The 24,078-nt window shown below is 42.0% G+C and overlaps 4 protein-coding genes across 4 annotated transcripts; 2 read left to right on the top strand and 2 right to left on the bottom strand.

The window, feature by feature from the left end:
• Positions 1–5,341: 5,341 nt before the first annotated feature.
• Positions 5,342–9,411, bottom strand: LOC139762816 (crustacyanin-C1 subunit-like). Its single transcript, XM_071687972.1, has 4 exons — positions 9,214–9,411; positions 7,388–7,472; positions 7,085–7,207; positions 5,342–5,935 (listed from the first exon to the last, which is right to left on the bottom strand). The coding sequence occupies exons 1-4, from the start codon at positions 9,403–9,405 to the stop codon at positions 5,688–5,690; spliced, it is 648 nt and encodes a 215-aa protein (XP_071544073.1). The 5' UTR covers positions 9,406–9,411; the 3' UTR covers positions 5,342–5,687.
• A 266-nt stretch (positions 9,412–9,677) lies between these two features.
• Positions 9,678–11,016, top strand: LOC139762815 (crustacyanin-A2 subunit-like). Its single transcript, XM_071687970.1, has 3 exons — positions 9,678–9,835; positions 9,959–10,175; positions 10,558–11,016. Exons 1-3 carry the CDS (start codon positions 9,713–9,715, stop codon positions 10,788–10,790), a joined length of 573 nt encoding a protein of 190 aa, XP_071544071.1. The 5' UTR covers positions 9,678–9,712; the 3' UTR covers positions 10,791–11,016.
• A 7,396-nt stretch (positions 11,017–18,412) lies between these two features.
• LOC139762814 (crustacyanin-A2 subunit-like) lies at positions 18,413–19,837 on the bottom strand. The gene is made up of 3 exons (XM_071687969.1): positions 19,670–19,837; positions 19,362–19,578; positions 18,413–18,877 (listed from the first exon to the last, which is right to left on the bottom strand). Exons 1-3 carry the CDS (start codon positions 19,826–19,828, stop codon positions 18,645–18,647), a joined length of 609 nt encoding a protein of 202 aa, XP_071544070.1. The 5' UTR covers positions 19,829–19,837; the 3' UTR covers positions 18,413–18,644.
• Positions 19,838–20,056: 219 nt separating this feature from the next.
• LOC139762813 (crustacyanin-C1 subunit-like) lies at positions 20,057–23,719 on the top strand. The gene is made up of 4 exons (XM_071687968.1): positions 20,057–20,291; positions 22,073–22,157; positions 22,341–22,463; positions 23,125–23,719. The coding sequence occupies exons 1-4, from the start codon at positions 20,100–20,102 to the stop codon at positions 23,370–23,372; spliced, it is 648 nt and encodes a 215-aa protein (XP_071544069.1). The 5' UTR covers positions 20,057–20,099; the 3' UTR covers positions 23,373–23,719.
• The last annotated feature ends 359 nt before the right edge of the window (positions 23,720–24,078 follow it).

Below are 24,078 nucleotides of genomic sequence, written 5' to 3'. Positions count from 1 at the left end.
GCTTATTTTTTTTTTCCTGTTCGATATTTAGGAAAAGCTATGTTCTCTCTCTCTCTCTCTCTCTCTCTCTCTCTCTCTCTCTCTCTCTCTCTCTCTCTCTCTCTCTCTCTCTCTCTCTCTCTCTCTCTCATTATAAAGGGATTTTGACGAGAGAAACTATTGGTTGAAATAGAAGTTCCATTCGTGGGGGGGTCTCCGGAAAGTATCAGCGTACATTCGGCGCCTTGACTTGGTGATGGGTCACTTCGTGTGACCTCACCTGACCCGCTCATTTATCCCGGAGGGATGAACACCAGGAGGAACCCCACCATGCCATCTGCCACCATGTGAGGCGGTGGCAGATGGCAAAAAATGTACACCACTGTCAAGGAATATCCAGTTGACCAGATGACCTGACCCTTCTCACGAGAGGAGCTGCTGTCACCACGGAACTGCTGACCCCACAAGCCCATGGAGAGAGAGAGAGAGAGAGAGAGAGAGAGAGAGAGAGAGAGAGAGAGAGAGAGAGAGAGAGAGAGAGGCATTCAACCCCCCCCCCTCCTTTATGGCAATATATCATACATGTACTCGTTAGTGATTTATTGTAAAATCTTTCAATTATATAACATTTTTAGTCACTCACACTGAAAATTAATAAGTATATGTATATTTCACTGTTTCAGTGATTCACATGTGTGACCAGTGAAACATAATGACATATGATTATGATAAACACATTTTCTCGATCATTAACCACAACCCCCTTGTTAATTGTGAACAGCTGATTTATGTTAATTAATATCATGAATATATTTTCCATTAAAATTGATTATCAGTCCCATAATGAAATGACTTAATTGCTGTGTTCATTGTCACGAGAATTTCACTTTTATCTGTAATTTCACATAACATTATAATATCTCAAGAGGTGTTAAGTTCTGTATGATACAGAATGAGGTCATACGTAGCGGTTAGCGTTGCTGACCATAGTGCAAACACGGGCCGCCCGGGATGGACGCATGGGTTCGAATCCCGGTTGCGCCAGTCGGTCCACAGCCAACCCAGCTGCCGATAAAGTGAGTACCTGGCCCATGTCAGAGATAAAAAAGAAAAAAAAGATATGGCGATTTCACAATTTGACCTGTAACCCTGTGTGAGTTCTATATGAAAAGTCAAAACGAGTGAACAAAAAAAAAAAAATGCTGTATAGCAAAGTATAGAGGAACATAGACATGTATAGGAAGCCATCTAAATGCATTTACGTATCTATATAAAGATTTCTGAAGTAAGGTTGCCTAGCTATCTCTACATTGAAGACAAATCTAGATTATTTACCGGAATATGTCTTCAAAAACGCAATTTAATCTCTGTTCTACTGTACTTCATCGGGTGAAGTGTGTGATGGTAGCGAGGAGAGAGTGAACGAGGTAAAATCTATGAAGATAAAAGGAAAAACAAGAGAAGTCACTTTCTCTTCATAGACTTTTGAACCTTTTGTGGCGTATCATTCCTCAGAAGTGAGATGGGGTGACTGGGACACCTGTTATGACCAACTGCTCTTAAACTAGTCCTCTCTCACTACACATGAACGCTGGGTTTACTTTTAAGTGTCTTAACGAGCTTTGATTCTAAGAAATGGCCGAGGGTTGTAACGACCAGAAAGTCGCTACAGTTCCATGGAAACCGATCTGTACATACAGGTCATAATTTAAGGCAGCCATCAATGCTATGACCAAAGATCTTTCTTATCTTCTTTAGGCATATTCGCCGTTTCCCCCGTCAGCGAGGTAGCGTCAAGAGCAAATGAGACTGAGTCGAAGAGGGAAATATCCTCACTTGGCCCTTGTTTCTCTTCCTTCTTTTGGTATAGTAATACAGGAAGGGAGGATTTCCAGCCCCCCGGCTTCCTCCCCCTTTTAGTCGCCTTCTACGACACGCAGGGAATACGTGGCAAGTATTCTTTCTCTCCTATCCCCAGGGATAGACTCATTACACAAAAATGGTTGGCTGGTCTGGTTGGACATTGATGCTCGTTAACTGCTATGGTCGTTAAGGTGGTTAACGTCACGTGCTAACCACCAGATGAACGAGCTACACCGTCACCTTCAGGTATTTCAGTTAAATTACGTAATATATTAGAAAATACAGATAAAAATAATGGATGAGTCTGTTAAATTACGTAATATATTATAAAATACAGATAAAATAATGGATGAGTCTGTTAAATTACGTAATATATTAGAAAATACAGGTAAAATAATGGATGAGTTTATTTAATTACGTAATATATTAGAAAATACAGATAAAAATAATGGATGAGTCTGTTAAATTACGTAATATATTATAAAATACAGATAAAATAATGGATGAGTCTGTTAAATTACGTAATATATTAGAAAATACAGGTAAAATAATGGATGAGTTTATTTAATTACGTAATATATTATAAAATACAGATAAAAATAATGGATGAGTCTGTTGAATTACGTAATATATTATAAAATACAGATAAAATAATGGATGAGTCTGTTAAATTACGTAATATATTAGAAAATACAGATAAAATAATGGATGAGTTTATTTAATTACGTAATATATTATAAAATACAGATAAAAATAATGGATGAGTCTGTTGAATTACGTAATATATTATAAAATACAGATAAAATAATGGATGAGTCTGTTGAATTACGTAATATATTATAAAATACAGATAAAAATAATGGATGAGTCTGTTGAATTACGTAATATATTATAAAATACAGATAAAATAATGGATGAGTCTGTTTAATTACGTAATATATTATAAAATACAGATAAAAATAATGGATGAGTTTATTTAATTACGTAATATATTATAAAATACAGATAAAATAATGGATGAGTTTATTTAATTACGCAATATATTATAAAATACAGATTAAAATAATGGATGAGTTTATTTAATTACGTAATATATTATGAAATACAGATTAAAATAATGCCTATCTATCGACTTTGATGGCTGTTTAATTACGTAATATATTATAAAATAGATATTAAAATAATGGTCATCACAAACTGTGAGGAACGTAGCCAACCTAACCAGTAAACTTAGAACTTCCTTAAAATATTAATGATTATCATTGATCTGTTGGTCGCGTCTTGCTCAACGGATCAATCGTTGTCTTAGATAAATTAGATGAAAAAATGTATATGATTACTGGTTGCTATTAATATTCAAGTCACAGCATGGAACATGATGCCTATGTGTCTTTATCTTACTATGTTAATGTCTCTCTCTCTCTCTCTCTCTCTCTCTCTCTCTCTCTCTCTCTCTCTCTCTCTTTCTCTTTCTCAATAAGAGAGAACAATGACAAGAAAAGGAAGAACAAGATAAGAACACATAATGCAAACATAGGAGCATGATGAGGGCCTTACAGATGGCGAAGATAAGACAGATAACATAAGAAGAAACAAGATAGAAGAAGAAAGATAATGAACACATGAATGTTCACTGTCACACAGAACATGTGTGAGTGAACCAACCATGTTGCTGTGACGAGTGAACAGTTATTGAAGAACACAGGGACAGTGTTATGCCCTGGTAACGGGTTGACCTAACACACACACACACACACACACACACACACATACACACACACACACACACACACACATACACACACACACACACATACACACACACACACACACACACACACACACACACACACACACACACACACACACACACACACACACACATACGTACTTCCAGCCGACAGTGAAGCGCCAGTATAAGTACCTTGGAAAATACTACATCAAACTGCTGTTGAATATGGGGAGCGACAAGCTTACCATATTAGGTGGATCATATATGTGTGTGTGTGTGTGTGTGTGTGTGTGTGTGTGTGTGATTATCTTGCATGTACCAGGCTGTGAGGGGGGGGGGGGGGGATGTCAAGACGTCTTTCTCGAGTTCTTGAATCCAATTCTGTTTCCCTTCTGTGTCACACCCTTCCGGGAGGTGTACGTTGCTGTTCTCTTCCTCAATGTGTCTTGCGTGTTTCTGTTGAACAAATATGTTGTGAACATTTACATAATAAGTTCACTTGGCCAGACGTCCTTTTTATTATCTAAATGATGTTGCTCATATTTACATAGAACAACCTTCTTATGATAGACGTCCATTATATTGATTAAATGATGTTGTTTATTATTTACATACAACAGCATTTTCATAACAGACGTCCATAATATTAACTAAATGATGTTGTTCATATTTACATACAACAGACTTTTTACTTTAAATGCCATCATATTTAATGGCATTTATTTGATGGCTTCATATTTGACCCCGATGTACAAAGTACTGGAGTAACGGTTCAGGTCAAAGGTCATGTAATCATTGCTTAGGGTTGTCCAGTCCTGCTTACAGATGCCAGAAGGTCGTCCTCAAAGGTCGTACCATCGTACACAAGGGTCGTACCATCATACTCAAGGGTCGTAACATGGTACACAAGGGTCGTACCATCATTCACAAGGGTCGTAACATGGCGATCAAGGGTCGTACCATCGTACACAAGGGTCGTACCATCGTACACAAGGGTCGTAACATGGTGATCAAGGGTCGCACCATCGTTCACAAGGGTCGTAACATGGCGATCAAGGGTCGTACCATCGTACACAAGGGTCGTACCATCAGACTCAAGGGTCGTAACATGGTGATCAAGGCTTGTATCATCGTACACAAGGGTCGTACCATCGTTCACAAGGGTTGTAACATGGCGATCAAGGGTAGTACCATCGTACACAAGGGTCCTACCATCATTCACAAGGGTCGTACCATCATACTCAAGGGTCGTAACATGGTACACAAGGGTCGTACCATCATTCACAAGGGTCGTAACATGGCGATCAAGGGTCGTACCATCGTACACAAGGGTCGTAACATGGCGCTCAAGGGTCGTACTGTCTCCATTATGAAGTCAGTGGTAACCTCCACATCAACCCACACCACACAGTTCTAAGTTAACCTAAAGACCAATGTTGTGTGGCCAAGGGGTCCCCACCAGCACCCCACGCTCGACTCCACACCTCAGCCACAGCACCACCTCTCACACCACATCCCCCATAACCCTCCATGTACCCCGTGCACAGAACACACCAAGTGAGAGTCATGGCCCTGGGTCAGAACACCGCCATAGTCGTTTATATATATATATAAACTTCATTTGTTTATTGCAGCCTTCACACTTCGCCGGAAGCCACGAGATGGAATCCAATCCCATCTTAAAGCTGTTAACATATCGTTATATATCAAACGACTTTGTTGATAGAGGTAAGAACAGATAGACAATATACGTACGTCATATCTTTATTTCTTAATTCAATGCCACTGGTCCTTATGACAGCAAAGGATTGAGTACTAAGGAGCGACAGGAAAAGGTCCTCTCGACATCTGAAGAATACATGATTTTGTTTTCGCCAGATGGGATCCAAGAGGACTTATATGATTTACGTCAGAGGCTCCACAACAAGGCTGGGCCTTAACTGAGATACAGTGAGCAAAAACGAGGCAAAGTATTTACAAAACTTTGGAGGAAATGAAAAACAAAATTGTGAACAAGAAGAAAGAAAATTATAAATAAAGATAACATTCTCAGAGCCATTCACAGATACGACTCGGCATCTAGAGGACGAAGAGGACCAGATGTTTGTGTGGCTCAGAGCGATTTTTGAGTGTCGTAAGGACAGGAAGACCCCTGGATGGTCTTCTTGAAGCTGGAGGCGTCGACATCGAGGTCCTTGAAGACCTTCTCACACCGCCATACGTACTCCTCGGCCGGGGTCGGGGAGCGAGACATGATGAAGGCGAACTCCACTTCGTACCCGTAACGTACGTCAAGACAAGTGTAGAGGCAAGCGTAGTTGTCGTAGTCGGTCTCCAGGATGACTACCGGGCCGGCAGCGGCTGTGGGCAAGAAAATGGTCCAGTAAACAAACTGATTCATTCATCTTTATGAACAAGACGACGACCAACATACTTCTACTAAACAGTAATTATCGTCTGTGAGAGAGGGAGGTTGCGTGAAGGTTCTGGACATTTCTGGAATGTTCATCAAACCTTTCATACTATCCCCCAGGCTGATGACAGATGGCTACATGAATAAACTGACAGCTGGCCAAGAGGCAGAGGAGGACACGTGACACAGGAAGCTTTCTACATTGGGTGAAGTTGACGGGTGGGGTTCCCAAAGGTTTAGTGTTGGCACCACTACTGTTTCACGTCTATTCAAAAGACTCGCTGGATATGATCAAATCCAATCTAAAGCTGTTTACTGATGATGATACCAAAGTCACCAAAGACGTACAGAGGAATTGGGATTAAAAAACATTATTGGAGAGATTTAGAAAAATGCGTTCATTTTAAGGCAGACATATACTGAATCTGTCCCTTGTACGCAGATGGATTAGAATGAGCACAGATCATACTAGGGGTAGATAAGCTTAAATAAGCTTAAATAATCAGTATTCAGAGGGTAATGATGATGAATAAAGATGGCAGAATACGAATGAAAGACAATATGACTGACAGATATTACAAAATATACGATGAATTCCTTCCATAAGAGGCCAACTTCAGTACATATTGCTGGGGTGTTCTGGAGTGTTTTGAACGAATGGGATTTAGTAAGAGATGGTGGTAGAGAGTACGACTCGCCTTTCCAATCTCACGAACTCTACAGCTTCCCCCATTTCGTGATGGTGCACAAGGCCAGACTGACACGATATGTGTTCAGTGCGAGAAGAAGAAGGAGTAAGGGAGTCAGGATGGGAGGGGAATGTAAGATGAAGCGTAAAGAGTGAAATCGTTGGCGTAGGTGTGAATATTTCTTGGAGGATGAAGAGAAACCATTCATGAAAGCCAAGAAAGCAGTAGAACACGACTCCATGACACAAATGGGGGAAGCTAAATGAAAGAGAGAGAGAGAGAGAGAGAGAGAGAGAGAGAGAGAGAGAGAGAGAGAGAGAGAGAGAGAGAGAGAGAGAGAGAGAGAGAGAGAGAGATCCCGGAACCGTGTCAAATGCTCTGGTAAGGTGGAAGGTGGCCACAACTCACCGTTTTCCATATCCATGGTCCAGTGGGGTTCGCCGAAGGTGCTCGGGTACATGGTGCCCTTCCGCTTCAGGAGGTGACCCTCAGCTGTAAGGCCGGTCTCCGTGACCTCAAATTGTTGGCCATCTGCAGGAACACAACAACGTGTCATCATCATCATAACCATCACCCAGCAGGTCTTACAACACAGTGTTTCTCATATTGCATTAGTAACACAGACCTACCGCAACACCTTTGTGTTGGGAGTTGATGTGTGTGGCGTGCGCATGCGCGGAACTTCAAATGTAAACAATAACAATGTCTTACCAAACTTGAATTCGTTTCTGACACATTTGTCAATCAACTGATAAGGGTTGTTGATCAGGGAGAACTCGTACCACACGCCACCAAACTGGAAGTGAAGAAACAAACATTGAGCATCTGTCTATATATATATATATATATATATATATATATATATATATATATATATATATATATATATATATATATATATATATATATATATATCTTCCTTCAAAATGATGACCTGTTGGCGACCGATAATGGTAAAGGAAGAATTGGGTGATTATCCACAGTCGTTTGGGCGGTCTGGAAACCATCGCCGTAAGATTTGACTGAACTTAAACGCTGATGAGGAAGACAACAGAAGATAATCATGAGAGACGCTGAGAGAGAGAGAGAGAGAGAGAGAGAGAGAGAGAGAGAGAGAGAGAGAGAGAGAGAGAGAGAGAGAGAGAGAGAGATCAGGTTGTTGTAGACATCACAAAATTTATATAATGAACTGAGGGAACGCCTAAAGTGGTAGATGGTGTGCCTGTTCTTCGATAGATTTATAAATTTTTTGCCGTTGAACGATGTCATGTGAATGCGATAGACAGCTTCACAAGTGTCCATGTTAACTGGAGCACAACTCACATCCAAAATAGGATTACAATGAAACTGCCATGCGGGTCGTCACTTGTGCATCATCATCATGATGAGACGACCCAAGAGAAAGACGGTCGGTACGACCATCCATCACGACCCAGAGGAATTACCTCTGACGTACGACGCCGTTACGACCCTTGATCACGATACGACCCTCTACCATGACGGTGTGAACACATAGGGTATAACAATGGGAAAGTCGGACTCTGTGTGATAGACTGATACAGTGGCTCCTGGTTCCTGTGTAGAGAGAACAAGATCATACTATGTGGCAACAGGAGATGAAACGTTCGGAATGAAACATAAACGTTTAAAAAAGATAAAGAAAAAAACGTTTTGGAAAAGACGAGGATGTGAGATGGGAAGAGACACGAAGGAACGAACCAGCGAAATCTGGAACGTACTCATGGAACAGTGATGGGAAAGATGACATAGAAGACTAGTGTTACTTCAGAACCACAAACTGAAACTTATGAAAGAGTATAGACTGAATGGTGGCTTCAGAACCACAAACTGAAACTTATGAAAGAGTATAGACTGAATAGTGGCTCAGTTTCCTACAATGAAGATTGTTGACGTGACGTTTTACACTGAACACGGTGTTAGAGACATGATCAAGACTGTGTGGCATCTAACACTAACTATGTTTACCTACACAACTAACTAACACTTCCTTATTTTCTTCGCTAATACTAGTGTTCATAGTAGTAGTGAGGCAGAGAGACAGTTGTACTTACACTTATCAGGCAATGTGGCATGTTTGACGCTCATTATAAGTGCACTACTTTAGACTTAAGTATGATACCATGAGGACTTAAGTGTCAATATACCACACTTGAAGACACGAGTATATAGTGATGACCAACGAGTTTTGTGAAAGATTTTAAGACCTTATTGCTTTAAGACCTTAATGGTCATTTTAAGACCTTATTGCTTTAAGACCTTATGGTCATTTTAAGACCTTATTGCTTTAAGACCTTATGGTCATTTTAAGACCTTATTGATTTAAGACCTTATGGTCATTTTAAGAACTTATTGATTTAAGACCTTATGGTCATTTTAAGACCTTATTGATTTAAGACCTTATGGTCATTTTAAGACCTTATTGATTTAAGACCTTATGGTCATTTTAAGACCTTATTGATTTAAGACCTTATGGTCAACATATTCAGTGTGGTGTCAGAGGAGCTGCGATGTCTTACCTTGGAGTGGTTGGGTTTCTGCTCCTGCCACAGTTTGTCTTCGTCCACATTGGGACACTTGCCCGGCACTACGAAATCCGGGATCTTCTCGGCGGTGGCGAAGACCGTGAGGAACAGCTGGAGGAACTGCAGCTTCATGACGGAAGAAGGACTGATGGGCGTGTGTCTGTCAGTGCAGAACCCGCGCTGCATTTATATACTGGCACCTCGCTGACCGCCATCTGCCCCAACAGAAAAGAAACAAACAAAAAACAATAAATCTCTTACGCAAACACACTGCCAGTTACGTGTGACCTTCTGAAAATGTATTAAATCTTGGAGAAGTGACCTTTGAGCAGGCAAATAGAAAGATACGTAACGAAAGGACACGATTGGATGGACGATAAGGTCTTGGTGCGGGTCAGTCCCGCCCACACCGGGGGAAGCGACGGGTATAAATGGTGGTGGCTGGTGGTGGAGGGAGATGTTCCTTCGTCCAGCCCTCCTCCGTGAAGACAAGATGTTCACGTCCATCCTCCTGGCTGCCTTCACCTCCTACGTGGCGGCCGATGCCGTGCCAGGCTTCGTCCAGGCTGGACGGTGCGCCGACCTGCCCATACAAGGAGGCTTCGACATGCGAGAGGTAAATCTCTCTCTCTCTCTCTCTCTCTCTCTCTCTCTCTCTCTCTCTCTCTCTCTCTCTCTCTCTCTCTCTCTCTCTCTCTCTCTGCATCCGTCTCACGTGTTCTCGTCCTTCGTCCCTCAGTACGCTGGCCGATGGTACCAGACCCACGCCATCCCCAACCCGTACGAGCCAGGAACCTCCTGCCTACACGCCTACTTCGACTACCGGCCGACTCTCCCTGGCTTCAACGTCACTTCGGTCGGCCTGGGTGACAAGAAGGACTACCTGAGACTGGAGTTCGACGTCTACCCCGTCAGCGAGTACCCAGCTGCTCACATGCTCCTAGACGCTCCTTCCAGTCAGTACTCCAAGTGTTGTAGGCTGGTCAGATGTTATGATTGTAGTATATCTCACTGACCCAAGTGTTGTAGGCTGGTCAGATGTTATGATTGTAGTATATCTCACTGACCCAAGTGTTGTAGACTGGTCAGATGTTATGATTGTAGTATATCTCACTGACTCAAGTGTTGTAGGCTGGTCAGATGTTATGATTGTAGTATATCCCACTGACCCAAGTGTTGTAGGCTGGTCAGATGTTATGATTGTAGTATATCTCACTGACCCAAGTTGTGGATGTTGTAACGCTAACGTCGACCCGTCTGATCAGGATGGGTATGGATAGATATAGAAGTAAGTGTCTTGCTCCTCACTGAGACGCGATCCTTCTGTGTATCTTGCAGTGATCGCCGCGTCCTTCGAGGTGGTGGAGACGGATTACAAGACCTACTCCTGCGTGTACTCCTGCAACTCACTGGGCGACTACAAGGCAGACTTCGGCTTCGTCTTCACTAGGAGCCTGGCTCATGCTGGACCTGCTGCTGAAAGGTGTGCTGAAGTCTTCAACAAGAATGGCGTGGAATTCTCCAGGTTCGAACCCGTCCCTCACCCTAAAGACTGCGTCTACAGAGCTTGACAACCAATGGGAAAGTATTTTCTTATAAAAGAGAACATTTACTTTTCTGTAAAACAGATGTTCATATGAACATAAACCCGTTGTCTTAACTGGATAAACCAGCAAAACCTGATGCTGTCTTAATAAACCAAGCTCCAGCAATCATGTGTGTGTACACAATATGTCTAAATTTCCTCTTCGAAGAAAAAGCAAACAAACAAATGATACATATTAAGTAAATGTTAAAAAACGGAAGTGGAACGAAGTTTATTATTCTCCTTGATTTAGAAAGTTATGTTTGACGGCGTCGAAAGAGATAGTGAAGATCATTGTACAAGGAAGTTCCTGTATGGGGAATATCTGGTCTTATATGAATGATGTGAGATTCCATCATGAATTTAGAGATACGTTTCACACAATATCTGGTCGTCACCTAACCACAGGTGTTATTCTCTCCCGTATTTCAGCATCTAATTCGAACAGAAAACGTGAGTAGGGATGACATCTGATCTCATTACCACGCTTTCTTCCATACTGGACGAGGAGTCATTAACATGTCTTGTTCTTCATATCCATCTGGAGGTCGACCTGTCGTATAATATCTAAATCAACGAATTTAAATGTCATTTTAGGTGAAAAATATAAACGTAACATTCTTAAAGTAGAATACTTATGTCTTCTTACTTAGTCTTCTTAAGAGCTATGATCATCTGGATGCTAGTAATAATATCATTATAAACAAAATATTTATGAAATTATAGAATTCCTAAAGAATTTAACATTTATGTTAGAAGTAAGAAGGTGATTGCTCAGTCAACTGATTGATTCATTAAGGAAAACAGCGACTGGGATCGAAGTCTTGTGGAAGATTTTAAACGGCATTTTTCCCTTCCGTTCCAGACCGAATCCCGTTGTTAACAGAAGACAACAGTCTGCAGAACACTGACAACAAAGGACAACAGTGCAGAACACTGACAACAGAGGACAACAGTCTGCTGAATACTGACAACAGAAGACAACAGTCTGCAGAACACTGACAACAGAAGACAACAGTCTGCAGAATACTGACAACAGAAGACAACAGTCTGCAGAATACTGACAACAGAGGACAACAGTCTGCAGAATACTGACAACAGAGGACAACAGTGCAGAATAGACAACAGAGGACAACAGTGCAGAATACTGACAACAGAGGACAACTGTTTGCAAAATACTGACCAACAATTTCATGAAGTAGTTTCAGCATCGTATGTAATCTTTTCAGAATAGCGGGTCATGACAGACTTCATCAGAGAATAAAGTAATACAAAGGAATACAAAGAAAATACAAAGGAATTCAAAAGAATGCAAAGGGATTCAAAGAGCAACAGACCACTGGGTCCTTTCGAGGGTGTTTGTGTTAATGTACGATACTTCTAACTCACAAATCAGTGTGGTGAAAGTTAGAAGACAAACTGATCATTCAGAGTGAATAACCAGGAAATTCTCATATTGACAATAGAAGCGCAAATGATAAAGAAAGTAGTCGACTTCCAAGCGAAGCTTTTATCAAATCTGTTCATAAATGTGTCTATAATAACTGGGTTCCAGCACTCAACTTGCCTACAAAAAACAAGATTGATTCTAGTCAGGTTATTTCTTGCCTGCACGAAACGTTCCAAAGGCTCTGCAGTTGATTATTGTTCAATTAATTGTTATAATTATTGCCTAGCTGGAATTTATCGACTGGTTATCTTCATTATACCGCAGGTGGCCAACTCATGAACAAGACTGTAAACCATTTAGAAGGTTACAAATCAATTAATGTTTCTCATCATTGTCTTCCACTAAACTGTGTTTCATGATATATCGGTTATCTGTGATTTCTCGGTATCTGTCTACGTCACTAATCAATGACTGTTTTGTTTCACTGAAACTCGAATAACAAGAAACAACCAGTCGTTTGGTGAAGAGAGAAGAGGTGGTGAAAGCCTTGCGTAAGATGAAGTGCGGCAAGGTGGCTGGAGAGGATAGCATTGTAGTTGAACTTCTTAAGACGAATGACACAATAGATGTCTTAATACGACACGCAGGAGATACGTGGGTAATATGCTTTCTCCATTATCACATGAATTACTATCATTATCATTATTATGCCTTTATCAGCATTATCAACAATGATCATTATCACCATGACTCTTCATTATTATGATTACCAATGCTAGTGTCAATGTTAATTCATTTCACCATTTAACAGTTTCATCGTCGCTTCAAACACCAGGCACTTGTATTGCACTTTACGTTACACATATCAAATTGTACTCAACTAGGCCAAACTGAATTTCTTCACTTTCAGTAACTACATAATTCAAACGGATCTCTGAATTCAGACTATACTCTAGTAGAAGTAGTAGTAGAAGTAGTGAAAGTGCTTAGTATTCTACAGTGAAATGTTATTCATTTATTTACATATCTGTGCAGAGGTGAGACAAGAGTTCTGTAGACTTATACAATGTGAGGACACAATAAGCCAGTGTTCAAGAAGTGTAGAACAACATATTTAATTCCAATGAGTATTTAAGGTATATTTACTTTATAGTTACCCCTGCCATGCAAGCTTGAAGCTTGTGAATGGGTGACTGTTGTCGTGCAAGCTTGAAGCTTGTGCCTGGGTTACTGTTGTCGTGCAAGCTTGAAGCTTGTGCCTGGGTTACTGTTTTCGTGCAAGCTTGAAGCTTGTGCCTGGGTTACTGTTGTCGTGCAAGCTTGAAGCTTGTGCCTGGGTTACTGTTGTCGTGCAAGCTTGAAGCTTGTGCCTGGGTTACTGTTTTCGTGCAAGCTTGAAGCTTGTGCCTGGGTTACTGTTTTCGTGCAAGCTTGAAGCTTGTGAATGGGTTACTGCTGTCATGCAAGCTTGAAGCTTGTGAATGGGTTACTGCTGTCATGCAAGCTTGAAGCTTGTGAATGGGTTACTGCTGTCATGCAAGCTTGAAGCTTGTGAATGGGTTACTGCTGTCGTGCAAGCTTGAAGCTTGTGCCCGGGTTACTGATGTCATGCAAAGCTTGAAGCTTGTGCCCGGGTTACTGATGTCATGCAAGCTTGAAGCTTGTGCCCGGGTTACTGATGTCATGCAAAGCTTGAAGCTTGTGCCCGGGTTACTGATGTCATGCAAGCTTGAAGCTTGTGCCCGGGTTACTGCTGTCATGCAAGCTTGAAGCTTGTGCCTGGGTTACTGCTGTCATGCAAGCTTGAAGCTTGTGAATGGGTTACTGCTGTCATTCAAGCTTGAAGTTTGTGACTAGATCATTGCTATCATGCAAAGCTTGAAGCTTGTGCCCGGGTTACTGATGTCATGCAAGCTTGAAGCTTGTGCCCGGGTTACTGATGTCATGCAAAGCTTGAAGCTTGTGCCCGGGTTACTGATGTCATGCAAGCTTGAAGCTTATGATTGATTCACTAGCCCCCCCCCCCCCCCAGTGACTGGGTCAGTAGAGCGCGCCAATATCCAGGTGACGAATATTAATGGCAAAATATCACGCGAAAAACACCAGAGTTGGTGATATTCGTGTAGACTTTGTGGGGGGGGGGGGGGGATTTTTTTTCTTTTCTTTTTTTTCTTTTAATTCCATCTCCTGTCACTACCTCCGGATAATGGAGTGGTCTTGCGATATCTGTACATTTTCATTTAAGAGATATATTCACATCAATAATTTCTTCTCGTGTGGAGATATACATCTCTCTAAGGAGAAATCATTAATATATATATTCTTCAGACTTTAGAAACCTGAAGTGTAACAAGATCACGACACGTTAGCTGACAGCTAACCAGCGTCAGGAGACTGGGAATTAAGCTATAGGTACAAGATAATGTCACATGCCTCGTGCTTAAAGTAGATTACTTGTCAAGTCTTATATTCAAACGTGTTTTGGAGTGTTGCAGTCAACTGCTCGGGCTGTGTTTGTTCGTCATACCGCAAACATAATCCTCGAGTGTTCGAACCTGGACAATGGAAGTCACAGTTATCATCAACGTCTCTCAATCTCACAGCTTCTCTTCAAAGGTAAATAAGTTCTAGCTGTCTAACTGTTTCTCAATACGACTTCCTTGCCATCATGATACTTCGATGGTGTATTACTATTATACCCTCTGTGTCTTCAGTTTGAGTGATCATATCGAACTCATTATTGAGCGTGAGGATACACCAGCGAACTATTGATCACAAGGCTTTGTTCCGTCTGTTCGAAAGTCGTATCTGTGGTTTCTAGAATTCTGTTCGTCTTTTTAGAATGCTATACACTACTTCCTTTGCCTTAGGACATCTGAGATGCTTGAACCTGTCTTTCCTCCAGTTTACCTTTTGCATAGTCCAACAGAATGTGTCCTATAAGACTTGACATATTCATTTTTACACTCGTGATCCAGTTTATAATTTTGTCCAGCCAGTCGTACAGTTGTTGTGGATGTTGAATATGGGCTGCAGATTATATTCCCCAGTCAGCGAAATGTGATATCTTACAACGAGCCATCATCACAAAGTCAACAACATTAGAAAGAAGACAGGTCCCAGGGTTGTAACTTGCGGCACACCACTTTTTATGTCTATTATGAGACCTGTTCACACATCATACCTCTTTGCTAATGGCCAGACATAAATGTTGCCTACCTTCACCATTCATCATCGCTCTCGGCTTCTGGTCTGTCAATTAAGTGGATAAACTTCGAAAGATGGCCCAATATATGCCACGGTACTGAACTCTTCTTAGTCATCTTTGATGCCAAACTTAATCGGAAACTTTATGAATAGAGTCAACTTTTCCTGGCGTCAGTCAGTTGTTCTTTCGCCGTACTTATTAATTAGATCATTAAGAAAATCGGGCAGATATGTTCTCAGACCTGAATCACAGTTTAGTGGAAGACAATGATGAGAAACACTGATTGATTTGCAACCTTCTAAATGGTTTACAGTCTTGTTTATGAGTTGGCCACCTGCGGTATAATGAAGATAACCAGTCGATAAATTCCAGCTAGGCAATAATTATAAAAATTAATTGAACAATGATCAACTGCAGAGCCTTTAGAACTTTTCGTACAGGCAAGAAATAACCTGACTAGAATCAATCTTGTTTTTTGTAGGCAAGTTGAGTGCTGGAACCCAGTTATTATAGACACATTTATAAAGAGATTTGATAACACCTTCGCTTGGAAGTCTTCTACTTTCTTTATCATTTGCGCTTCTATTGTCAATATGAGAATTTCCTGGTTATTCACTCTGAATGATCAGTTTGTCTTCTAACTTTCACCACACTGATTTGTGAGTTAGAAGTATCGTACATTAACACAAACAGCCTCGAAAGGACCCAGTGGTCTGTTGCTCTTTGAATCCCTTTGCATTCTTTTGAATTCCTTTGTATTTTCTTTGTATTCCTTTGTATTACTTTATTCTCTGATGAAGTCTGTCATGACCCGCTATTCTGAAAAGATTACATACGATGCTGAAACTACTTCATGAAATTGTTGGTCAGTATTTTGCAAACAGTTGTCCTCTGTTGTCAGTGTTCTGCAGACTGTTGTCCTCTGTTGTCAGTGTTCTGCAGACTGTGACTGTTGTCCTCTGTTGTCAGTGTTCTGCAGACTGTTGTCCTCTGTTGTCAGTATTCTGCAGACTGTTGTCCTCTGTTGTCAGTGTTCTGCAGACTGTTGTCTTCTGTTGTCAGTATTCTGCAGACTGTTGTCCTCTGTTGTCAGTATTCTGCAGACTGTTGTCCTCTGTTGTCAGTATTCTGCAGACTGTTGTCCTCTGTTGTCAGTATTCTGCACTGTTGTCCTCTGTTGTCAGTATTCTGTAGACTGTTGTCCTCTGTTGTCAGTATTCTGCACTGTTGTCCTCTGTTGTCAGTGTTCTGCAGACTGTCGTCCTCTGTTGTCAGTGTTCTGCAGACTGTTGTCCTCTGTTGTCAGTGTTCTGCAGACTGTTGTCCTCTGTTGTCAGTGTTCTGCAGACTGTTGTCCTCTGTTGTAAGTGTTCTGCAGACTGTTGTCCTCTGTTGTCAGTATTCTGCAGACTGTTGTCCTCTGTTGTCAGTGTTCTGCAGACTGTTGTCCTCTGTTGTCAGTATTCTGCAGACTGTTGTCCTCTGTTGTCAGTGTTCTGCAGACTGTCGTCCTCTGTTGTCAGTGTTCTGCAGACTGTTGTCCTCTGTTGTCAGTGTTCTGCAGACTGTTGTCCTCTGTTGTCAGTGTTCTGCAGACTGTTGTCCTCTGTTGTAAGTGTTCTGCAGACTGTTGTCCTCTATTGTCAGTATTCTGCACTGTTGTCCTCTGTTGTCAGTGTTCTGCAGACTGTTGTCTTCTGTTGTCAGTGTTCTGCAGACTGTTGTCTTCTGTTGTCAGTATTCAGTAGACTGTTGTCCTCTGTTGTCAGTATTCTGCAGACTGTTGTCTTCTGTTGTCAGTGTTCTGCAGACTGTTGTCTTCTGTTGTCAGTATTCAGTAGACTGTTGTCCTCTGTTGTCAGTGTTCTGCACTGTTGTCCTTTGTTGTTAATGTTCTGCAGACTGTTGTCCTCTGTTGTCAGTGTTCTGCAGACTGTTGTCTTCTGTTGTCAGTGTTCTGCAGACTGTTGTCCTCTATTGTCAGTGTTCTGCAGACTGTTGTCCTCTGTTGTAAGTGTTCTGCAGACTGTTGTCCTCTGTTGTCAGTATTCTGCACTGTTGTCCTCTGTTGTCAGTGTTCTGCAGACTGTTGTCTTCTGTTGTCAGTGTTCTGCAGACTGTTGTCTTCTGTTGTCAGTATTCAGTAGACTGTTGTCCTCTGTTGTCAGTATTCTGCAGACTGTTGTCTTCTGTTGTCAGTGTTCTGCAGACTGTTGTCTTCTGTTGTCAGTATTCAGTAGACTGTTGTCCTCTGTTGTCAGTGTTCTGCACTGTTGTCCTTTGTTGTTAATGTTCTGCAGACTGTTGTCCTCTGTTGTCAGTGTTCTGCAGACTGTTGTCTTCTGTTAACAACGGGATTCGGTCTGGAACGGAAGGGAAAATTGCCGTTTAAAATCTTCCACAAGACTTCGATCCCAGTCGCTGTTTTCCTTAATGAATCAATCAGTTGACTGAGCAATCACCTTCTTACTTCTAACATAAATGTTAAATTCTTTAGGAATTCTATATTTTCATAAATATTTTGTTTATAATGATATTATTACTATCATCCTGATGATCATAGCTCTTAATAAAATTAAGTAAGAAGACATAAGTATTTTACTTTAAGAATGTTACGTTTATATTTTTCACCTAAAATGACATTTAAATTCGTTGATTGGAATATTATACGACAGGTCAACCTCCAGATGGATATGAAGAACAAGACATGTTAATGATTCCTCGTCCAGTATGGAAGAAAACGTGGTAATGAGATCAGATGTCATCCCTACTCACATTTTCTGTTCGAATTAGATGCTGAAATACGGGAGAGAATAACACCTGTGGTTAGGTGACGACCAGATATTGTGTGAAACGTATCTCTAAATTCATGATGGAATCTCACATCATTCATATAAGACCAGATATTCCCCATACAGGAACTTCCTTGTACAATGATCTTCACTATCTCTTTCGACGCCGTCAAACATAACTTTCTAAATCAAGGAGAATAATAAACTTCGTTCCACTTCCGTTTTTTAACATTTACTTAATATGTATCATTTGTTTGTTTGTTTTTTCTTCGAAGAGGAAATTTAGACATATTGTGTACACACACATGATTGCTGGACCTTGGTTTATTAAGACAGCATCAGGTTTTGCTGGTTTATCCAGTTAAGACAACGGGTTTATGTTCATATGAACATCTGTTTTACAGAAAAGTAAATGTTCTCTTTTATAGGAAAATACTTTCCCATTGGTTGTCAAGCTCTGTAGACGCAGTCTTTAGGGTGAGGGACGGGTTCGAACCTGGAGAATTCCACGCCATTCTTGTTGAAGACTTCAGCACACCTTTCAGCAGCAGGTCCAGCATGAGCCAGGCTCCTGGTGAAGACGAAGCCGAAGTCTGCCTTGTAGTCGCCCAGTGAGTTGCAGGAGTACACGCAGGAGTAGGTCTTGTAATCCGTCTCCACCACCTCGAAGGACGCGGCGATCACTGCAAGATACACAGAAGGATCGCGTCTCAGTGAGGAGCAAGACACTTACTTCTATATCTGTACATACCCATCCTGATCAGACGGGTCGACGTTAGCGTTACAACATCCACAACTTGGGTCAGTGAGATATACTACAATCATAACATCTGACCAGCCTACAACACTTGGGTCAGTGAGATATACTACAATCATAACATCTGACCAGCCTACAACACTTGGGTCAGTGAGATATACTACAATCATAACATCTGACCAGTCTACAACACTTGGGTCAGTGAGATATACTACAATCATAACATCTGACCAGTCTACAACACTTGGGTCAGTGAGATATACTACAATCATAACATCTGACCAGTCTACAACACTTGGGTCAGTGAGATATACTACAATCATAACATCTGACCAGCATACAACACTTGGGTCAGTGAGATATACTACAATCATAACATCTGACCAGCCTACAACACTTGGAGTACTGACTGGAAGGAGCGTCTAGGAGCATGTGAGCAGCTGGGTACTCGCTGACGGGGTAGACGTCGAACTCCAGTCTCAGGTAGTCCTTCTTGTCACCCAGGCCAACCGAAGTGACGTTGAAGCCAGGGAGAGTCGGCCGGTAGTCGAAGTAGGCGTGTAGGCAGGAGGTTCCTGGCTCGTACGGGTTGGGGATGGCGTGGGTCTGGTACCATCGGCCAGCGTACTGAGGGACGAAGGACGAGAACACGTGAGACGGATGGAGAGAGAAAGAGAGAGAGAGAGAGAGAGAGAGAGAGAGAGAGAGAGAGATTTACCTCTCGCATGTCGAAGCCTCCTTGTATGGGCAGGTCGGCGCACCGTCCAGCCTGGACGAAGCCTGGCACGGCATCGGCCGCCACGTAGGAGGTGAAGGCAGCCAGGAGGATGGACGTGAACATCTTGTCTTCACGGAGGAGGGCTGGACGAAGGAACATCTCCCTCCACCACCAGCCACAACCATTTATACCCGTCGCTTCCCCCGGTGTGGGCGGGACTGACCCGCACCAAGACCTTATCGTCCATCCAATCGTGTCCTTTCGTTACGTATCTTTCTATTTGCCTGCTCAAAGGTCACTTCTCCAAGATCTAATACATTTTCAGAAGGTCACTCGTAACTGACAGTGTGTTTGCGTAAGAGATTTATTGTTTTTTGTTTGTTTCTTTTCTGTTGGGGCAGATGGCGGTCAGCGAGGTGCCAGTATATAAATGCAGCGCGGGTTCTGCACTGACAGACAGACGCCCATCAGTCCTTCTTCCGTCATGAAGCTGCAGTTCCTCCAGCTGTTCCTCACGGTCTTCGCCACCGCCGAGAAGATCCCGGATTTCGTAGTGCCGGGCAAGTGTCCCAATGTGGACGAAGACAAACTGTGGCAGGAGCAGAAACCCAACCACTCCAAGGTAAGACATCGCTGTTCCTCTGACACCACACTGAATATGTTGACCATAAGGTCTTAAATCAATAAGGTCTTAGAATGACCATAAGGTCTTAAATCAATAAGGTCTTAAAATGACCATAAGGTCTTAAATCAATAAGGTCTTAAAATGACCATAAGGTCTTAAATCAATAAGGTCTTAAAATGACCATAAGGTCTTAAATCAATAAGATCTTATAATGACCATAAGGTCTTAATGCAATAAGGTCTTAAAATGACCATAAGGTCTTAAATCAATAAGGTCTTAAAGCAATAAGGTCTTACAATGACCATTAAGGTCTTAAAGCAATAAGGTCTTAAAATCATTCACAAAACTCGTTGGTCATCACTACATACTTGGGTCTTTAAGTGTGGTATATTGACACTTAAGTCCTCGTGGTATCATACTTAAGTCTAAAGTAGTGCACTTATAATGAGCGTCAAACATGCCACATTACCTGATAAGTGTAAGTACAACTGTCTCTCTGCCTCACTACTACTATGAACACTAGTATTAGCGAAGAAAATAAGGAAGTGTTAGTTAGTTGTGTAGGTAAACATAGTTAGTGTTAGATGCCACACAGTCTTGATCATGTCTCTAACACCGTGTTCAGTGTAAAACGTCACATCAACAATCTTCATTGTAGGAAACTGAGCCACCATTCAGTCTATACTCTTTCATAAGTTTCAGTTTGTGGTTCTGAAGCCACCATTCAGTCTATACTCTTTCATAAGTTTCAGTTTGTGGTTCTGAAGTAACACTAGTCTTCTATGTCATCTTTCCCATCACTGTTCCTTGAGTACGTTCCAGATTTCGCTGGTTCGTTCCTTCGTGTCTCTTCCCATCTCACATCCTCGTCTTTTCCAAAACGGTTTTTCTTTATGTTTTTTAAACGTTTATCTTTCATTCAGAACGTTTCATCTCCTGTTGCCACATAGTATGATCTTGTTCTCTCTACACAGGAACCAGGAGCCACTGTATCAGTCTATCACACACAGAGTCCGATTTTCCCAATGTTATACCCTATGTGTTCACACCGTCATGGTAGAGGGTCGTATTGTGATCAAAGATCGTAACGGCGTCGTACGTCAGAGGTAATTCCTCTGGGTCGTGATGGATGGTCGTACCGACCGTCTTTGTAAAGGGTCGTCTCATCATCATGATGATGATGCACAAGTGACGACCCGCATGGCAGTTTCATTGTAATCCTATTTTGGATGTGAGTTGTGCTCCAGTTAACATGGACACTTGTGAAGCTGTCTATCGCATTCACATGACATCGTTCAACGGCAAAAAATTTATAAATCTATCGATGAACAGGCACACCATCTACCACTTTAGGCGTTCCCTCAGTTCATTATATAAATTTTGTGATGTCTACAGAGACCTGATATCTCTCTCTCTCTCTCTCTCTCTCTCTCTCTCTCTCTCTCTCTCTCTCTCTCTCTCTCTCTCTCTCTCTCTCTCAGCGTCTCTCATGATTATCTTCTGTTGTCTTCCTCATCAGCGTTTAAGTTCAGTCAAATCTTACGGCGATGGTTTCCAGACCGCCCAAACGACTGTGGATAATCACCCAATTCTTCCTTTACCATCATCGGTCGCCAACAGGTCATCATTTTGAAGGAAGATATATATATATATATATATATATATATATATATATATATATATATATATATATATATATATATATATATATATATAGAGAGAGAGAGAGAGAGAGAGAGAGAGAGAGAGATGCTCAATGTTTGTTTCTTCACTTCCAGTTTGGTGGCGTGTGGTACGAGTTCTCCCTGATCAACAACCCTTATCAGTTGATTGACAAATGTGTCAGAAACGAATTCAAGTTTGGTAAGACATTGTTATTGTTTACGTTTGAAGTTCTGCGCATGCTCACGCCACACACATCAACTCCCAACACAAAGGTGTTGCGGTAGGTCTGTGTTACTAATGCAATATGAGAAACACTGTGTTGTAAGACCTGCTGGGTGATGGTTATGATGATGATGACACGTTGTTGTTGTGTTCCTGCAGATGGCCAACAATTTGAGGTCACGGAGACCGGCCTTACAGCTGAGGGTCACCTCCTGAAGCGGAAGGGCACCATGTACCCGAGCACCTTCGGCGAACCCCACTGGACCATGGATATGGAAAACGGTGAGTTGTGGCCACCTTCCACCTTACCAGAGCATTTGACACGGATACGGGAGTATCTCTCTCTCTCTCTCTCTCTCTCTCTCTCTCTCTCTCTCTCTCTCTCTTGTGTCATGGAGTCGTGTTCTACTGCTTTCTTGGCTTTCATGAACGGTTTCTCTTCATCCTCCAAGAAATATTCACACCTACGCCAACGATTTCACTCTTTACACTTCATCTTACATTCCCCTCCCATCCTGACTCCCTTACTCCTTCTTCTTCTCGCACTGAACACATATCGTGTCAGTCTGGCCTTGTGCACCATCACGAAATGGGGGGAAGCTGTAGAGTTCGTGAGATTGGAAAGGCGAGTCGTACTCTCTACCACCAGCACTAAACCTTTGGGAACCCCACCCGTCAACTTCACCCAATGTAGAAAGCTTCCTGTGTCACGTGTCCTCTTCTGCCTCTTGGCCAGCTGTCAGTTTATTCATGTAGCCATCTGTCATCAGCCTGGGGGATAGTATGAAAAGCTTGATGAACATTCCAGAAATGTCCAGAACCTTCACGCAACCTCCCTCTCTCACAGACGATAATTACTGTTTAGTAGAAGAATGTTGGTCGTCGTCTTGTTCATAAAGATGAATGAATCAGTTTGTTTACTGGACCATTTTCTTGCCCACAGCCGCTGCCGGCCCGGTAGTCATCCTGGAGACCGACTACGACAACTACGCTTGCCTCTACACTTGTCTTGACGTACGTTACGGGTACGAAGTGGAGTTCGCCTTCATCATGTCTCGCTCCCCGACCCCGGCCGAGGAGTACGTATGGCGGTGTGAGAAGGTCTTCAAGGACCTCGATGTCGACGCCTCCAGCTTCAAGAAGACCATCCAGGGGTCTTCCTGTCCTTACGACACTCAAAAATCGCTCTGAGCCACATAAACATCTGGTCCTCTTCGTCCTCTAGATGCCGAGTCGTATCTGTGAATGGCTCTGAGAATGTTATCTTTATTTATAATTTTCTTTCTTCTTGTTCACAATTTTGTTTTTCATTTCCTCCAAAGTTTTGTAAATACTTTGCCTCGTTTTTGCTCACTGTATCTCAGTTAAGGCCCGGCCTTGTTGTGGATCCTCTGACGTAAATCATATAAGTCATCTTGGATCCCATCTGGCGAAAACAAAATCATGTATTCTTCAGATGTCGAGAGGACCTTTTCCTGTCGCTCCTTAGTACTCAATCCTTTGCTGTCATAAGGACCAGTGGCATTGAATTAAGAAATAAAGATATGACGTACGTATATTGTCTATCTGTTCTTACCTCTATCAACAAAGTCGTTTGATATATAACGATATGTTAACAGCTTTAAGATGGGATTGGATTCCATCTCGTGGCTTCCGGCGGCGTGTGAAGGCTGCAATAGACAAATGAAGTTTATATATATATATAAACGACTATGGCGGTGTTCTGACCCAGGGCCATGACTCTCACTTGGTGTGTTCTGTGCACGGGGTACATGGAGGGTTGTGGGGGATGTGGTGTGAGAGGTGGTGCTGTGGCTGAGGTGTGGAGTCGAGCGTGGGGTGCTGGTGGGGACCCCTTGGCCACACAACATTGGTCTTAAGGTTAACTTAGAACTGT

This window comes from Panulirus ornatus, chromosome 44, assembly GCF_036320965.1.
Source record: "Panulirus ornatus isolate Po-2019 chromosome 44, ASM3632096v1, whole genome shotgun sequence".
NCBI classification, from domain to species: domain Eukaryota; kingdom Metazoa; phylum Arthropoda; class Malacostraca; order Decapoda; family Palinuridae; genus Panulirus; species Panulirus ornatus.
The sequence above is the reverse complement of the archived record's forward strand: the minus strand, read 5'-3'. Positions and strand labels throughout refer to the sequence as shown.